Source organism: Scleropages formosus, chromosome 17 (genome assembly GCF_900964775.1).
Source record: "Scleropages formosus chromosome 17, fSclFor1.1, whole genome shotgun sequence".
Lineage (NCBI taxonomy): Eukaryota > Metazoa > Chordata > Actinopteri > Osteoglossiformes > Osteoglossidae > Scleropages > Scleropages formosus.
In genome coordinates, this window is record NC_041822.1 from 2,654,432 (window position 1) to 2,669,505 (window position 15,074).

At 37.8% G+C, this 15,074-nt stretch overlaps 1 protein-coding gene across 3 annotated transcripts; it reads right to left on the reverse strand.

Moving 5' to 3' along the window:
* Positions 1-3,090: 3,090 nt before the first annotated feature.
* Positions 3,091-14,824, reverse strand: LOC108938965 (retinal dehydrogenase 1-like). 3 transcript variants are annotated; one of them, XM_018759996.2, is made up of 14 exons: positions 14,793-14,824; positions 11,006-11,051; positions 10,229-10,333; positions 9,044-9,184; positions 8,714-8,843; positions 8,419-8,480; positions 8,159-8,287; positions 7,524-7,637; positions 6,988-7,090; positions 6,594-6,778; positions 6,250-6,414; positions 5,681-5,838; positions 3,300-3,374; positions 3,091-3,163 (listed from the first exon to the last, which is right to left on the reverse strand). In XM_018759996.2, exons 2-14 carry the CDS (start codon positions 11,045-11,047, stop codon positions 3,091-3,093), a joined length of 1,482 nt encoding a protein of 493 aa, XP_018615512.1. In that variant the 5' UTR covers positions 11,048-11,051; positions 14,793-14,824. The 3 variants fall into 3 exon arrangements, with proteins under 3 accessions (XP_018615512.1, XP_029115299.1, XP_018615511.1); XM_029259466.1 differs by lacking the exon at positions 14,793-14,824 and having other exon boundaries at positions 11,006-11,125; XM_018759995.2 differs by lacking the exon at positions 14,793-14,824 and having other exon boundaries at positions 9,044-9,180; positions 10,225-10,333; positions 11,006-11,047.
* Between the last annotated feature and the right edge of the window lie 250 nt (positions 14,825-15,074).

Here is a 15,074-nt window from a genome sequence, read left to right on the forward strand (position 1 = left end):
TTCACTACCTCTATCCACTTCCATTTTCTCCATCCATCCATCCATCCATCCATCCATCCATCCATCCATCCATCAACTTCTTGTCCAATGTAGGGTTGGGGTTACCTGAGCCTCTCCCAGAATCAAAGGGAAGGAAGCTGAAGATACTCTAAGTGGAATGCCAGTCTATCACTGTGTAATATTTTTATTATCTTTTTTACTTAGCAAACTATTTTAATATTAAAACTAATTTCATTTTTTAATATGTCATCTTCACCACTACCTGTTTAATCCCAGTTGCTGAGCAACTCATCAAATAAGCATTTCCAATGTTCATGAACTTCTGACCACTTTCAAATTTCTTCTTGTGCACAATGAATAAAATCTTAGTAATACAGATGTCCCTCAACTTATTTATAAGTTAGGTTCTTTAAAAATCTTGGCAACTGTTAAATAAAAATTCGATGCAAAATGTATTAATTTCAACCTTTTTCATAACTTCAGACTATTTTAAAACTAAGGAAACTGAAAGGAAAACTGTCTCCACAAAATCCTGTTAATTTGAGATTGTTACCCAATTCATCTTGTAAACGTGTTTTTTTTTTTTTTTTTTTTTTGATCCTCAGCACTCAAGAACACCACACAATAAGTCAAACATACTGTGGAACTGATCTGAGTCAAAGCAGTTCCACACTCCACTTCTGGTTTGGCTGAGTTTTATTGCGAACTCAAGGCTTCATGTGGAAATGTAGGTGGCTTTGGTTCCACAACAGACAGAAATTTTTGGAAAAATGTATCATATATAAATAAATAAAACATAAAAATGTATAACTCAAACTTTTGTGACATGAGGAGTCAGTATATTCAAAAACATCTAAGGTTTGTTGTGTCTTTAGTTCCAGACATCTAGCCACTGTAGTTGAATATAAAGTCTAAAACAGAACTGTCCCCCTTTTTTTGGTCAAGCACCACAGTTATTATTATGAAAAGGTCTGAAGGCTGCATGTGTAAAAATCATAATGGTATACTGAATTTTAAAAGTGTAAATTGAAAAAAAAAATCATAATGTTTTATTTACCCATACAGGGAATATATGTATGTGATTATTATTGTGTATGTGTAACATGTAAATCTTATAGTATTATTTATATTGTCTGTGTATATTGTATATTATGTATATTTTTGCCAGACTCTGCCCTGTATACTGCACTGTCCTGTATTTGCACTGTATTACACTGTATGTTCTACGTAATACAGAATTAAATTTTGTTCCCCTGTATGTGTAACTCACCTATAGTGGCGAGACAATAAAGCTGACTTTAACTTTTATTTTGAATACCCCCCATAGACTCTGGACTGCTGCAACTCTGATCAGTACAAGTGTTATGAGTGTATTTTATTGTGGTGCTGTGTGTTCAACATTGTGTCTCTAATCAGGTCATTAAATTGAATTTCTTGTATTTATGGTAGGTGTTATATAGTAAATTATATATTAATAATTTTACAAATGGTCTTACTTACTGTATCATGTGAAAAGGTAGGCAGCATGTTGGAAACCCCTACTATAACACTTCAGTATCTTCCCAGACATTATCCTCCTATATTTAATCCTCAACTTCTTTCCTTTCTTTCCGTTCTCTCACGTCGCCTAAATGCTAGACAGCTTCTAGTGCATATAAAGCAGAGCACTAAGTTCTAATGTAGCATAATATTTAAATCAGTGTCATTTCAATTATCCTCTAATTTTACACTCAGATGGCACCACTGAGATCATGTATGTTATTTTCAGAAACAAAATTATGTAAATAAATTAAATGAAGATATGTGGATTAGAGATTCTCACAAATGACACTTGATTATTATTCATTTGGTAAGCAGAATTTGATATCCTGTTTCTCAGCAGCCATAAAATGTCTTAGACATTAATAAACACAAATGTTTTTATTATCACTATCAGCACTGTACACAGATTTCATCACATGCAAATAAAACATTAGATAGGCATGTTAAGTTGTACAGGAGCACAAAATCTTCAAAGAAGTCACCACAAATTTGGTATCCTTATTTTGCAAGTTGGCCAAAAACAAAAATGGTAAGTGATGGTTTTCGGTGACATGAAAATATTCTTAGCTGTATAATACTGCTTTGATCATGTGTTCTTCTTTTATATTATGCACAGATAAAATAGTTTGCTGTTTAGTTTTTGTTTCAGTGTCTCTGGTCGAATAGCTGATGTGACAGAAAGGAGTGTATCATTTTTTAACAAGTGTTTCTATGGTACTTTAGATAAGTATGCAAATTATTTTCTTTCGACTATAACAGGTGATAAATGAATGTTTATCATAGATATTTGCAGATTAGATTTGCTGTTTGTGTAAAGCAAAATCTGCAGAATGTTGTGACCTTGCCCTGAAAAGGTCACCACTCAGAGAAATGCTCTGACGAGTGTGTCACAGTGCTCCTGGTATATAACTTACTGGCTCAATATACATAACGTCTTGATCAATCAGTTTATGACACTATTATATGTCATATCCAGTACTGGAGGGAATAAATTCCAGTCAATTGTCCAATCAACGAGTCCTCAGTCTCACTCTACAAGTTATAAACACATTGTATTGTTTCATACATTTTGACGTACGAAACACAAATGGCATGAAAATATTTACAGTTACACTTAACCGTGATGTTTTTAACCATCTGCAGAAAATCAGCAAATTCTTTTAAAACTCACCATAACAGATATAAAATATAAACTTAGCAACCACAACAAACCTGTGCACTTATCATAGTAACCCAGAATGTACATGCATGTGCATATAATTCAGATGGGCACGAAATATATGGGGAAAAGTGTGGTAATTATGCATTTTGACTATGTATCTACAGGTAATATTTCAGCTCAATTAAGGATTAATGAAATATTTTAAATAATTAAATGATTTAGTGATGTAACAGAATTAAAATTGGACTTCACTCATTGTTATCATGCATACTTAATGGTGGATTAATTATGTATTATAGTAAAAAAAGAATAACAATAACAGGAATAAATCACATACAATACTTTATGTACTTCATGTTGCATGCAGTCTTGTCAGTGTTTTTACTTTAGGAATTCTTCTGTGGAATTTTAATAGTCACAGTCTTTATTTCTGTGTACTCTTGGAGCCCGTACTCTCCCCTACATTAAAGAAAAAGAAAAATGTTGTACAAAGCAAAAAGGTTATCTGTTCTCCTGGAAAAGCTACATTAATAAAAGTATATAACAGAAGTAAATTTCATTCATTTATATATGTCGAAAAAAATGAATGACTCACATCTCCCTTCCATTTCCAGACATCTTAAAGCCACCAAATGGACACTGAGAGCTCATAGCATTGTAGCAGTTCACCCTAAAATGAATGAAAGAGAAGTCGAAGCATTATGCAAACTAGAAGTAATACATGGTAATATGATCTTTTACATGTCAATATCAGATTAATACTGTGACCATAGATCTACAGTAATCCGTTTCAAATCTTTTTGAAATTTGTTGAAAAACAGCATCTTTCATTATTATTTTGAATTCATTGCTTTGTGGGCATTGTCCAAAGCGATTTACAGTTTCACCCATGTTCAGCCAGATACACACACACACACACATATTTTCAGAACTGCTTGTCCCACACGGGGTCGCGGGGAACCGGAGCCTACCCGGTAACACAGGGCGTAAGGCCAGAGGGGGAGGGGACACACCCAGGACGGGACGCCAGTCCGTCGCAAGGCACCCCAAGCGGGACTCAAACCCCAGACCCACTGGAGAGCAGGACTGTGGCCCAACCCACTGCTCCACCGCACCCCCTCCTGTTCAGCCAGATATTCAGTTGTAATTAAGAAGAAGCACTTCTTTATAGTACCAACATGAAGTCTGCAGCCTTGCACTTTATTTACAAACTGAAAGTGTGCTGTACCGAGACAACTTGGATGAAGCATCCAGTAAAACGTACCAGTCTGCTGGCATATAACACTGGTTCCTTTACCCTTCCCTTCAATCTTCCAGTAGGTAGTAATAATACAAATTCACATTTGTTTATTTGGCAGACACCTTTCTCCAAAATGACTTCCAATGAACTCTATGTAGTGTTATCAGCCCAGACACCTTATTCACCAAGGTGACTTACACTGCTAGATACACTACTTACACTGGGACACTCATCCATACATCAGTGGAACACACTCTCTCTGTCACTCACACACTATGGGGGAACCTGAGCAGCATATCTTTGGACTGTGAGAGGAAACCAGAGCACCCGGAGGAAACCCATGCAGACATGGGGAGTACATGCAAACTCCACACAGACTGAGCAGGGATCAAACCCACATCCTCTCGCACCACCCAGGCGCTGTGAGACAGCAGTGCTACTTGCTGTGCCACTGTGCATCAATCACAGTCTATTCCATACAATTGCTCCACAGGCTTATCACATTACTCATGCAGAACCTTTCTGGTTTCCTAAATTACTGCTGATGCAAAATTTCACATCTACAGTCATCACACAGAACGGAGTCCAGTATCACTGTACAGTTTGTGGAAGGAAATATTCTGCAGTGAAATTATGCAATTATTAAGTACAAAAGCATACAAAATCACTCTAACTTCTTGTAACAAAGATGTATCCCTACATACCATCTATACATGACTTTTGGCAGGATATGATGATATGGAAACATTAACATCATTACAGATCTTCACAAGCAATATCAATAAATTACAACAAAAAGTTCTGGTGATGTGAAGCAGAGAAGCTAGAGAGAGCAATTCTGCAAAGGGAGCTCAAACCAAAGAGAACCCCCTCAATGGCTTTGAGCTATAATGCAGATAAATTCACTCAGTCCCTTCATCCCATGTTTTCTTGCAGAGTCTGAAAAGCCTTTAAAATCTCCTGATATCTGTCAGTTAAAGCAAACAATACAGTTCTGAGAAGACAATTCCATATTGGTGAAAAGTACTTTACTTTTACACAAATTCTAAAGATATCCATCAAAGGAATAAATGTGTTTGCTGGGACACTCCTGTATACACACACACACACACACACACACACACACACACACACATTTTCAGAACCGCTTGTCCCTTACAGGGTCACGGGGAACCGGATCCTACCCGGCAACACAGGGCGTAAGGCCGGAGGGGAGGGGACACACCCAGGACGGGACGCCAGTCCGCCGCAAGGCACCCCAAGCGGGATTCAAACCCCAGACCCACTGGAGAGTAGGACTGCGGTCCAACCTACTGCGCCACCGCACCCCCTAAACTCCTGTATACTAAAAAAAAAAAAATAAAATTAATAGGAAGGTGATCAGGAATCACTGATGTTGAGTTTTATGCAGCTACTCGTGTGATGAACACTGGTTCATATGGTGGAAAGAGACAAACTAACCGTACTTAAGAATCACACGTCTGTATCTAAGTGTCTCTTTCTGCTAATGTAATGAACTCATTGTATTTCCTATGAGATGTATTTCGCTTTGGAGAAAAGTATCTGCCAAACAAATGTAAATGTAAAAGTACACTCCTGCAACAAACACAAAGTAAGGCAGCCTCTTTCCCCCACTGTGTTGTATTCCCTTGTTTAGCGTTATCAGCTGAGATGAATTAAACTGCCTGGATAATCCATAGTAGTTGTCATTGAATTATTAATGTTGGTTGTCTTACCAGACTGTTCCAGCTTGCAAAGCAGCAGAAATGGTGAGAGCTTTGTTAATGTCATTGGTGAAAACTCCTGCTGCCAAGCCGTAGTGTGTGTTGTTTGCCCGTCTGATCACCTCCTCGATGCTGCTGAATTTCATTATTTGCTGGACTGGTCCAAATATCTAATGAACAAAGTGAAGCCAAAAACCTCAGACATGCACATCGTGCACATTTATCATATAAACGCATTAGCGTTTTATTTTTTGTCTCTGTACGTCAACCCAGTTTTGTTATTTGCACGTCTGTATTGCACATTTACTTTTGGTGTCTTATTCAAGAGGCCTTCCGTACTCAGGCACATCAGTTGTGGGGTGTGCAGTTCTCTGACATGCACCCAGCTAATCTGATTGCTTTCTTTACACATTACAGGTCAGAAGTCGCCACACAGGAGAGCTAGCTCCAGCTGGAAGAGCAACGCGTCTTGCTGCTGACGCACAGCAGCCAGCCGGCGCCAGTCAGCTCTGTAGGAGGCGCTTACACAACCGCTGGCTGAGACACATTAGCCTGCTTTTTGATGTAGTCTGGTCCTTTACCTCCTCCTTAGCAATGCGCATGTCATCCGTGACATCTGAGAAGACTGTTGGCTGAATGAAGAAGCCCTTCTGGCCCCATGCGCCACCCCCACACTCCAGCTTCGCCCCCTCTCTCCTCCCACTTTCGATCAGCTCCAGGATTTTGTCAAAGTGCTTTTTATCAATCTGGAAAACACCCATGTGACAAACTTAGGAACCAACCAGTCAGCAGACTATTTACATTCACATTTTGAATGGTTTGTTACTCAATAACACACTCATTGGGACCCATTCTAACCTATTTCTACATTGATGACTGTTCCTTGAACCCCTTTTAATACCAGGGCAGTGTTACACTTCCATACCTGTGGGCCCTGGTCCACTCCAGGGACTAAAGGGTTTCCCAGGACTCTCTTCTTTGCCCTCTCCACGCTCTTGAGGACAAAGTCATCATAAATAGGCTCCTCAACGAAGACCCTGGAGCCAGCAAGGCAGCACTGGCCTTGGTTAAAAAATAAGCCGTGGTGGGCTTGTTCCACTGCATGCTCCACTATCCCAGTGGGGAGGCAAAAACGCATCATCAGTAGTCATAAAACTTCAGCAGGGGCTCACTAAAGTCCTACACCAAGGTCCTACTGTTGCCATGTACAAATGCTTGCAGTAAGTTTAGAGGCAGGATGCAGAAAACAGTGACTAAACTATTTAGTCAATAAAACATTCATAAGAGGATGAAGCCAAAAGAATAGAAATTTGACTCACAGTCAGAATCTGCAAAAACAATGTTGGGATTCTTCCCACCAAGTTCCAGAGTGACACGTTTCAGATTACTGTTGCCAGCAGCCTTTTTGATAATTTTTCCTACCTGCAATTAGGACAGGGAACACTGAAATCATAATTTAATTAAACAGTACGATAAACTCTTCGCCTTATCATTTGGCATGAAAAGTCTACTGTAGTGATGTGGTTTATATAACACTTCGAGAATGGAGTCTTACCTCAAGTAAAACAGAATATTTATGGTTTTGTAATGCATGAAGATATTAAGTCTCTTTTGAACAGTACAACTGTTTTGTAGAAAACATATCAACAGAACTTTAATCAGGTACAAGAGTGAAGAGTGAGGTGATCTTATATATGTAACTGGGCAAAATAAAGAGAATATGCAGTAGTTTTTGCATGGAACATGTGAATTAAAGTGTACACGTACATCCTTCAAGTTAGGTTTCATATCATGCAGTTGCCTTGCGATTGAATGTGGCATGTTTTGAAAGACAGCAGTGAGAAAGATGACATACATCAGTTGAACCTGTGAAAGCCACTTTGTCTATGTCCATGTGCTGGGCAATGGCATGTCCGGCTGTGGGCCCATATCCTGGCACAATGTTCACAACTCCAGGGGGAAAGCCAGCCTGCCGTTTCGCAAGTAGACACATAACTTGTCACACTTAATCATAAATCAAGCCCAGTTCTTATAATTTACTGTTTTTACATTTATTCATTTAGCTGAGACTTTTCTCCAAAGCAACTTACAATGTTAAGGTTACAATTATATACCCATTTATACACCTGGGTAATGTTACTGGAGCAATTCAGGGTAAGTACCTTGCTCAAGGGTACTACAGCTAGTGGTGGGGATCAACCCTTTGACCTTTGGATCCAAAGGAAGCAGCCCTATCCACTACACTACCAGCTGTCCACTTTTAGGCAAGGTGACAACACAAACATAAATGTTATGGATTAATATTCATAAACTGTTGTTTTTTCCAGCTCATTTACCCAATGTTAATTAATTTGCAAGTATGATGTTGAAATCAAGTAACTGATGAGATGTTTTAGGTTCGGATCAAATGTAGGCTTTGGTTCCACCATAGCAGGTGCTATTAAGGCTCCCAATGCAGCATCAAAAGCAATAAACCCAACCAGCTCTCACCTCCTTGATGAGGGAGGCCATGTGGAGTGCAGTGAGAGGGGTCTGTTCCGCTGGCTTGATGATCACAGTGTTCCCACAGCACAGAGCTGGAGCAATTTTCCATGCAAACATGAGCAATGGGAAGTTCCACTGTGTAAGAGTCAGCAAAAAAATGCAAAGTGGGCATTATGTCTTTATAGATGCTTTTTGAATATTCATCACTGAAGCAACCAAGGGTTACGCTATTGCTCAGACAAAGCTAGTTTGACTTGACTACTCACTGGTATAATTTGACCACATACTCCAATTGGTTCATGTCTTGTGAATGTGAAATATTCACCATCTGAAAACAGAAATGATGAAATAGTTTTAACGTAGCACTTGAGAGGAACTCTTGTTTCTAAGACAACGGTGTGGAGTTGTGCTTTGGATGTCTGGGTACAGAAGCTATGATTCTGAAAAACCTAGTAAAGTACTGGCATTGCATCTTTGCATGTAGTAGCACCCATCAGTTGAAAATTTCTGCTGAACAAAAGGATTACCTGCCAAAAAATCGATAACAATGAATGCACTTACCAACAGGAATAGTTTTCCCCTGAATCTTGTCAGCCCAACCCCCATAGTAACGCAGGGTTTTAATTGTGCCAACTAAATCCACAAAGTAAGCAACCAGGAAAAGTTTTCCCGAGTCAATGGCCTCCAAGGTCTGTTTTCAGTGACAGAAGAGAGAGATAAGCCAAAGAGGTCATATTCACTGCACCATTCCTTTCCACAGTTACAAAGTTCTGCTATAGGCAGCACATTTGATGAAGTTACCTTTTTCAGGGTAAAGTGCCTACAAATCAGTAGCACCATGCTCAGTGCATTTCAACAGTGAAATGGGTCTTTTTGTGACGTGTTCCTTACAGCTAATATTTGACGATCCCGTTCCACTAGGTCGGCAAGTTTGCACAAGAGTCGACCTCTTTCCGAAGCATCCATCCGTCTCCATGGCGACCCCAGCTGAAAAGCCTGCCTGGCACATTTCACAGCTTTGTCTATATCTTCCTGTGGAAGAAGAACCACTGAGTCACATTTACATGTCTCAGCATTGGCTATAAAACCACAAATACATGATTTTTATTGATATCTATGGATTCTTTGCACTTTAAAGTATTTGTGTGGTCATAATTATGAGTTTCATGTTTACTTTATTCAATTAAAACAAACAGCTAATTGATGATATTACCTAAATGCAAATCTAACAGCATAAATCTTTCAGCATTATATGTTTTTCATACACAACCTTCAAAGCAACGTCCCATCTAAAAGGCAACCATGTCATGTATGAAGATGCAAATGTAATAACAATAGCAATAAGAGCATTATTTATAGTATTACCCCTGGAAAAGTGTTCAATTATGAATTTGTTAGTCATGAACTGGCAGTCAGCAAATGAATGTGTACCTCTGTCAAGCACTGACGCTAGAAACCTTTCTGATTATTAAATCAACTATTCCATTCACGCAGATCAAAATCTACTTCTGGTTTCCTCACCACCTTGACTGCCTAAAAATATTTACATTCCTTTTTTTCATCCATTTTTTAAGCTGCCAGATGATAGGTACAGTCTCATTGTATATCCTCTGTAATTAATGTCTATCACTTTTTGTTCAGGCTGCATGTGACTTGGGTATTTTTTTAACATTCTTATGAATTTCTTAAAACATTCAACACAAATTAAAATGATAGCACACCAAGCACTTTTTGCCACCATATTAAGAAAAATTACTATATAGATGAAGCTGAAGGAAACAATGGTCTTGGAATGATCAGTGTAAAAAAAAAAACAACTGAAAATGCTGTTCCATTTCATATCAGTATATAGCCAGGACTGTGACCGTTCAAAATTCTCGGGATTCATTATGGGTGACTGCTAGCCATTTTAATTCCTAGATATGCAAAACAGATGCATAAGAAAGATGCATCAGAATGCTGTCTTGTATTTTTGTATGTGTGATGTGGTAATTACCACTGAAACGACTAAATAAGACCACCATGAACGGGAAGAGAAGCGAACTGAAACTATGACACACAGACCGATTGACTCACTTTGTCTCCCTCCTCAACCTCACAAAGGAGCTCTCCTGTAGCAGGATTGTACACTGGGATTCTCCTTCCACAGCATGAGTCATGCCACTCATTGTTCATGAAAATCTGTATATCCCAAAACGGGAAATGCTCAGTCAGCAGTAAAATATTCACTTTTTATGCTATTTTCATACTGCAGTGTTACGAATTAAATGAAAACTTAAGCAGACTTCCAACACAGCAAATTTCATTCTATTGGTCATATCCAATGTTAATGATTTATCTTTAGGAATTTTCTTCTCATAAAATTAATTATTTTAACTGAGTGGAGAAGACTATCGCGTAATACAACAGAGAGCTAAAATTGCTATTAAAGTAATGAAGGTACGAAACATGGCATATGCTTGCACACATTATTCCTGTGTAACTTCAAAATTAATTTTAATTATATCTTTTGCACGCTATCAACAAATACCAAAAGACTCAAGATTACACACCAGCACATACGTCTGCACAGAATGAACAATGTTTATTTTGTTCAGGTGCATCAGTACTGCAATGTACATGCACTTCTGTACTTCAGTTCAGTTATGGCTTTTATGTAAATTGTTGTTTATAGCATTGCTGGGAAAAAGGCAATTTATGGAACATATATCTCACAGAACATATATTTATGGATTTCAAGCTGTCTCCAGGTTGCCCCGTGAAAACAACCGAAACCCACTAATAGACACAGGTTATATTGTGATCATTCTGGATACAAAAAAAATAAGTGAAGGTGCGCCTGCTGTCACTGACCTTGGTGTACTCAATCTTCAGGTCACTGACTGGCATGGGCATCTCTGTATCCAGGGGACGAGTGGAGAGTTTGTTTTCACGTTGTTGGCCATCTCTAGATTCGTTGCTCATTGTACGTTGCCGGTTTTCTGAAACATGCAGGTGGAGCTCAAAGTGTTGCACTAGCTCTGGTAACCCCCTCAGATGTATGGGGACACTTATTGTAGGATAGGTAGACCATCATGAATTCTGGATTTGCGTAGTTACCCCTGATTGGATGCACATGGCAGTCCTGATGGAACTTTGTACTTCTCTATCAGAACTTTTACTTACAGCCGGGTGGGGTGGAGTCAGCTGGAGCTCATAAAAACAGCAGAATATTAAAATTAATTCTGGCTAGTCTGCTGTGTAAACATAAATATACATTCTGATACACTAAAATGTAGTCCTTGGCAATGGTTACTAATTTTTAGACGATAGAATTATGAGATATTGCTATTCTTTTGGCAGTTGATCTTTACTGTAATGTAACATACAAGACAAAATGCAACACAATGTAATAAGCACCAAGCGCCACTGGACCATGAATACATTATACAGCTAAAATTACATAGTAGCGTGGGCCTAAAAATATATACATATACATATCATGTCATTACATGGGCATGCATTTTCATATGGGTTTTTGTGCTCATAGCTCCTCTTCATTTAGTTTATTGTTTTGCCAGAAAAAGTGCCATGTCATGCACATAGCGGTTATCAACATTCTAATAAATGTGGGGCAGTTTTAACTGCCAGTGCTTCTAGTGTGCTTCTGAACAGGGTTTGGTTCAAAGTCCTGGCCTTGTCACTTGACCAGGATCACAACTCTGACGCTGAAGGAAGCTGAGGAGGTTTATCTGTTCTGAGTGTGAGATAAGACACGCTCAGACATATAAACAAAGTCAGAACAATGGAATTAACGCCTTTCCTAAGGAGACACACGCAATTCTAGTTATAGTTGGAGATAATCAACACACAGTGTGAACAGACCAACAGACATGCTTAACATTCCCTCTTTCTCCTGGTTACTGTTTTGCCTAATATTACCGAACATGAAACAATTTTCCTTTTAATTTTAATTACGAAGATTAGAGCTTAGGTTCAGGGTTGTAGTGAGAGTTGAAAAGCGGACCTGGAAAGTTCAGTGTTTAATTCTTGTGCGTGGAAATCTGTCTGCTGAGATCTAAATCAAAATTATTTAAAATGTTTAATTGATCAAATGAAGACTGGATTAGTCCCATGCACTGGCTTTCACTTTGGGTATGTTTCCTTCCAAAAAATCCTTATGGAAAATTTACAGTGATTCAGTTTTTTAAAAGATGAGATATCAGTACTGAGTTTATGAAAAATGTTTCACAGAAAAAATGTAAATCATACACATGTTCCCCCTAATTAGATTTGTGCTGGATAAAGTTTCATATATTTTTACACTGAGATCAAATATAAAACCAGAATTTTTTAACAGAATTCTGCAAACAAAAGAAACACGTTATGAATAGCTATAAAAATATAGCATATATTACACGATGTGTGTGTAGAAATACTTTTTAATTAAGTAATTAAGCTAGGAATGAAAATTTTCAAAAACTCTATGATGTAAAAGATTATTATATCAACTTGATCACAGAATGTTGATATATATTGCACGTTGATAAAATATAAGTCAGCTTAGTCATACAGGCTAAACCTAAATTTATTTGGCTTCAGAGAGAGATTGGTTTTATGATGATTTCTTTTCCTTTTAGCTACATAATTCATAAATATAGCTGGCTTTTCATTTAGGACAACAGACCAAACAAGGTTGCTTAAGTAAGTTATACTTATGTAAAGAAATAATGAAAAAAAGAACTAAATGATAAATAACTAAAAAAATGAAATTACTCTAGTGACAGAGGAAGAAACAATGTTTTGCCCAGAATACAATGGAAAATGTAAAAACGGAAGACTCCAAAGCTTTGAAAGTTACATGTTTGCAAAATATTTGTGCCCATTTACTTACAAACTGATATACTTGAAAAATAAAACCTGAATAATACAATAGCAACACTGCAAGTTAAACTTGATAGATTTTGATGAGATGTGACTAAAAGACGAACATCAGTCTTACCTCTGATGGCCGATGCAGGTTCCGCAGCAGAGTGGTTTGCAATATCAGCTGTGGACATCATTCTGTAGCCTGTCAAAAGCTCTTAAAACACACTTCTGTAAACTCCCTCCTCCTATATATATACTCTTGGGTTAAGAGTCCACTTCATACTGCAAGCAAAGTGAAATCTCTGCATTTTGCTCATCTCATTGGGGGCCGCTGCTCCGAGCTAACACTTTAATCAGGACTGAATTGGAACCAATTCACATGATTCACTTTAAAAAGGAGCTTATTGTACACTACCCGCAAGCTACTTCTCGTACCGTTCACTCCCCTGACCATGTAATGTGTATTGTCATTTTGACGTGATGGCCACATCCCCTTCTTCATCACCTCTTTGCCAATCCAATCCACTTATTTTTGCCAAAAGGGAAATTTAAAAAAGGGAAGGTTTTTACACCACATCAGAATTTTACATGCCAGTTTAAAGACAGTAAAACTTAATAATTGGGAAGATGTTTGCTTTGATAACGAACCCCCCTACTGGTTCGCTGTCTCCCTGAAACAATGAGATCACGTAGTTGTGTCTGGTGCCTTCCTATTTTGGGCTCTGCCTGTCCAACACGACATAAAATCCTTTGAGAATTATCCGTGGTCTTGGAAAACATAACCTTTGTGATTAACCCCAGTTAAAATAATAAAAATGACTACCGAGTGATGTTTCGGAATTCTGCGGTCTGAAACGAAAGACAACCATTCTTGCTGGCTCTTTCGCTGTAATGCAATATCCTTTTACTCTGGAATGAAGTACAAATATACGATAGGGAATATGTTTGTTTTTACTTTGTGGCTGTTTTTTGTTTTTCTTTTTAAAAAGGGAATTTTGATTGTGTTCAAGGAAACTAGGCTAAACGATTTATTCACTGAACGCTGACCTCAATCTGGACAGGAGAGAGAACATAACAAACATGACTGTATTAGTTATGTGTCATTTCATATGCACAGACCTCAATGATCTTTTCGTTTAAAACTTGTTGTAAAATAATATTTAAAAATGTTACATTTTTAAAGGTTACATTCTTAAATTTTAAAGCATGTATGTCATTAACAATGACATAAAATACATTATTTAATATTTTATGTCATTAACAATGACATAAAACACATAAGAAATGAAATGTACCTCCATCTAGTACCTAATTTAATACCATTCTGTATTTAAATTTGAAAATACAAAAAGAAAAATGCAAATCCATAGTTCAGCTCATTAACAGTAGCTAGCAATGACCAAATTAAAAATGACAGTTTTAAAGAGTTATAAAGATTAACATTTTCTGCACTGACTCATTTGCGTGTGAGACAGAGAGAACCCTCTTCGGAAGACAGTTTTTTTTTGGTGCTTCCTTGGAGTCTCGTTGTGGTCGTCATGTAAGATGCTGTGCTAATGACATGCAGGAGGAGTCTGAGAGTGTCGCCAGTCCGCACTGAGAGGAATGGGCCCCTGCAGGTCAAAGGAGGCGTTATGTCCTGACATCGGAGGGTGATGCCTGATTGAGTCTGAATGGGGCCGACGTTCCTCTGGAAGGAATGAGAAAGAGTAAAAGAATCCAAGAGGAAGAAAGAAATAAACAAAGTATGTAGGAAAGAAAAATAAAAAGAATCAGCTGGTCGAAAATTCATTGTAAGGCAGAGGACAAAGCAGAGGTATCTGAAGGCAGGTAAGTGTAAAAGAACTACAACTGTATTGTGAAGTTCTAAAATGTTGTTTACAAGGATGAATTTACATATCCATTTACAGAGTGAAACACGCCATGATTTTTACTTTCAAAAATTTCAATTTCCTTGAACACCTACTAATCAAACAATGGAGTTAAATTCCTGTTATGAGGGGATTTAACTAACTATTATATCTTATAGAAAGAAAAGCAATTGGTTCTCGAATTAAATATTACACTTAAAACT

What these genes read in the sequence shown, in the direction of transcription:
- LOC108938965 (XM_029259466.1), bottom strand. Translation starts at nt 11,116, where the DNA reads ATGAGCAACGAATCTAGAGATGGCCAACAACGTGAAAACAAACTCTCC. An exon ending in CTTTCACAGGTTCAACTGAT is followed by an intron (nt 7,091 to 7,523) that starts GTATGTCATCTT and finishes TCCTAATTGCAG; the next exon opens with GTAGGAAAAATTATCAAAAA. An exon ending in TGTTTTTGCAGATTCTGACT is followed by an intron (nt 6,779 to 6,987) that starts GTGAGTCAAATT and finishes CCACTGGGATAG; the next exon opens with TGGAGCATGCAGTGGAACAA.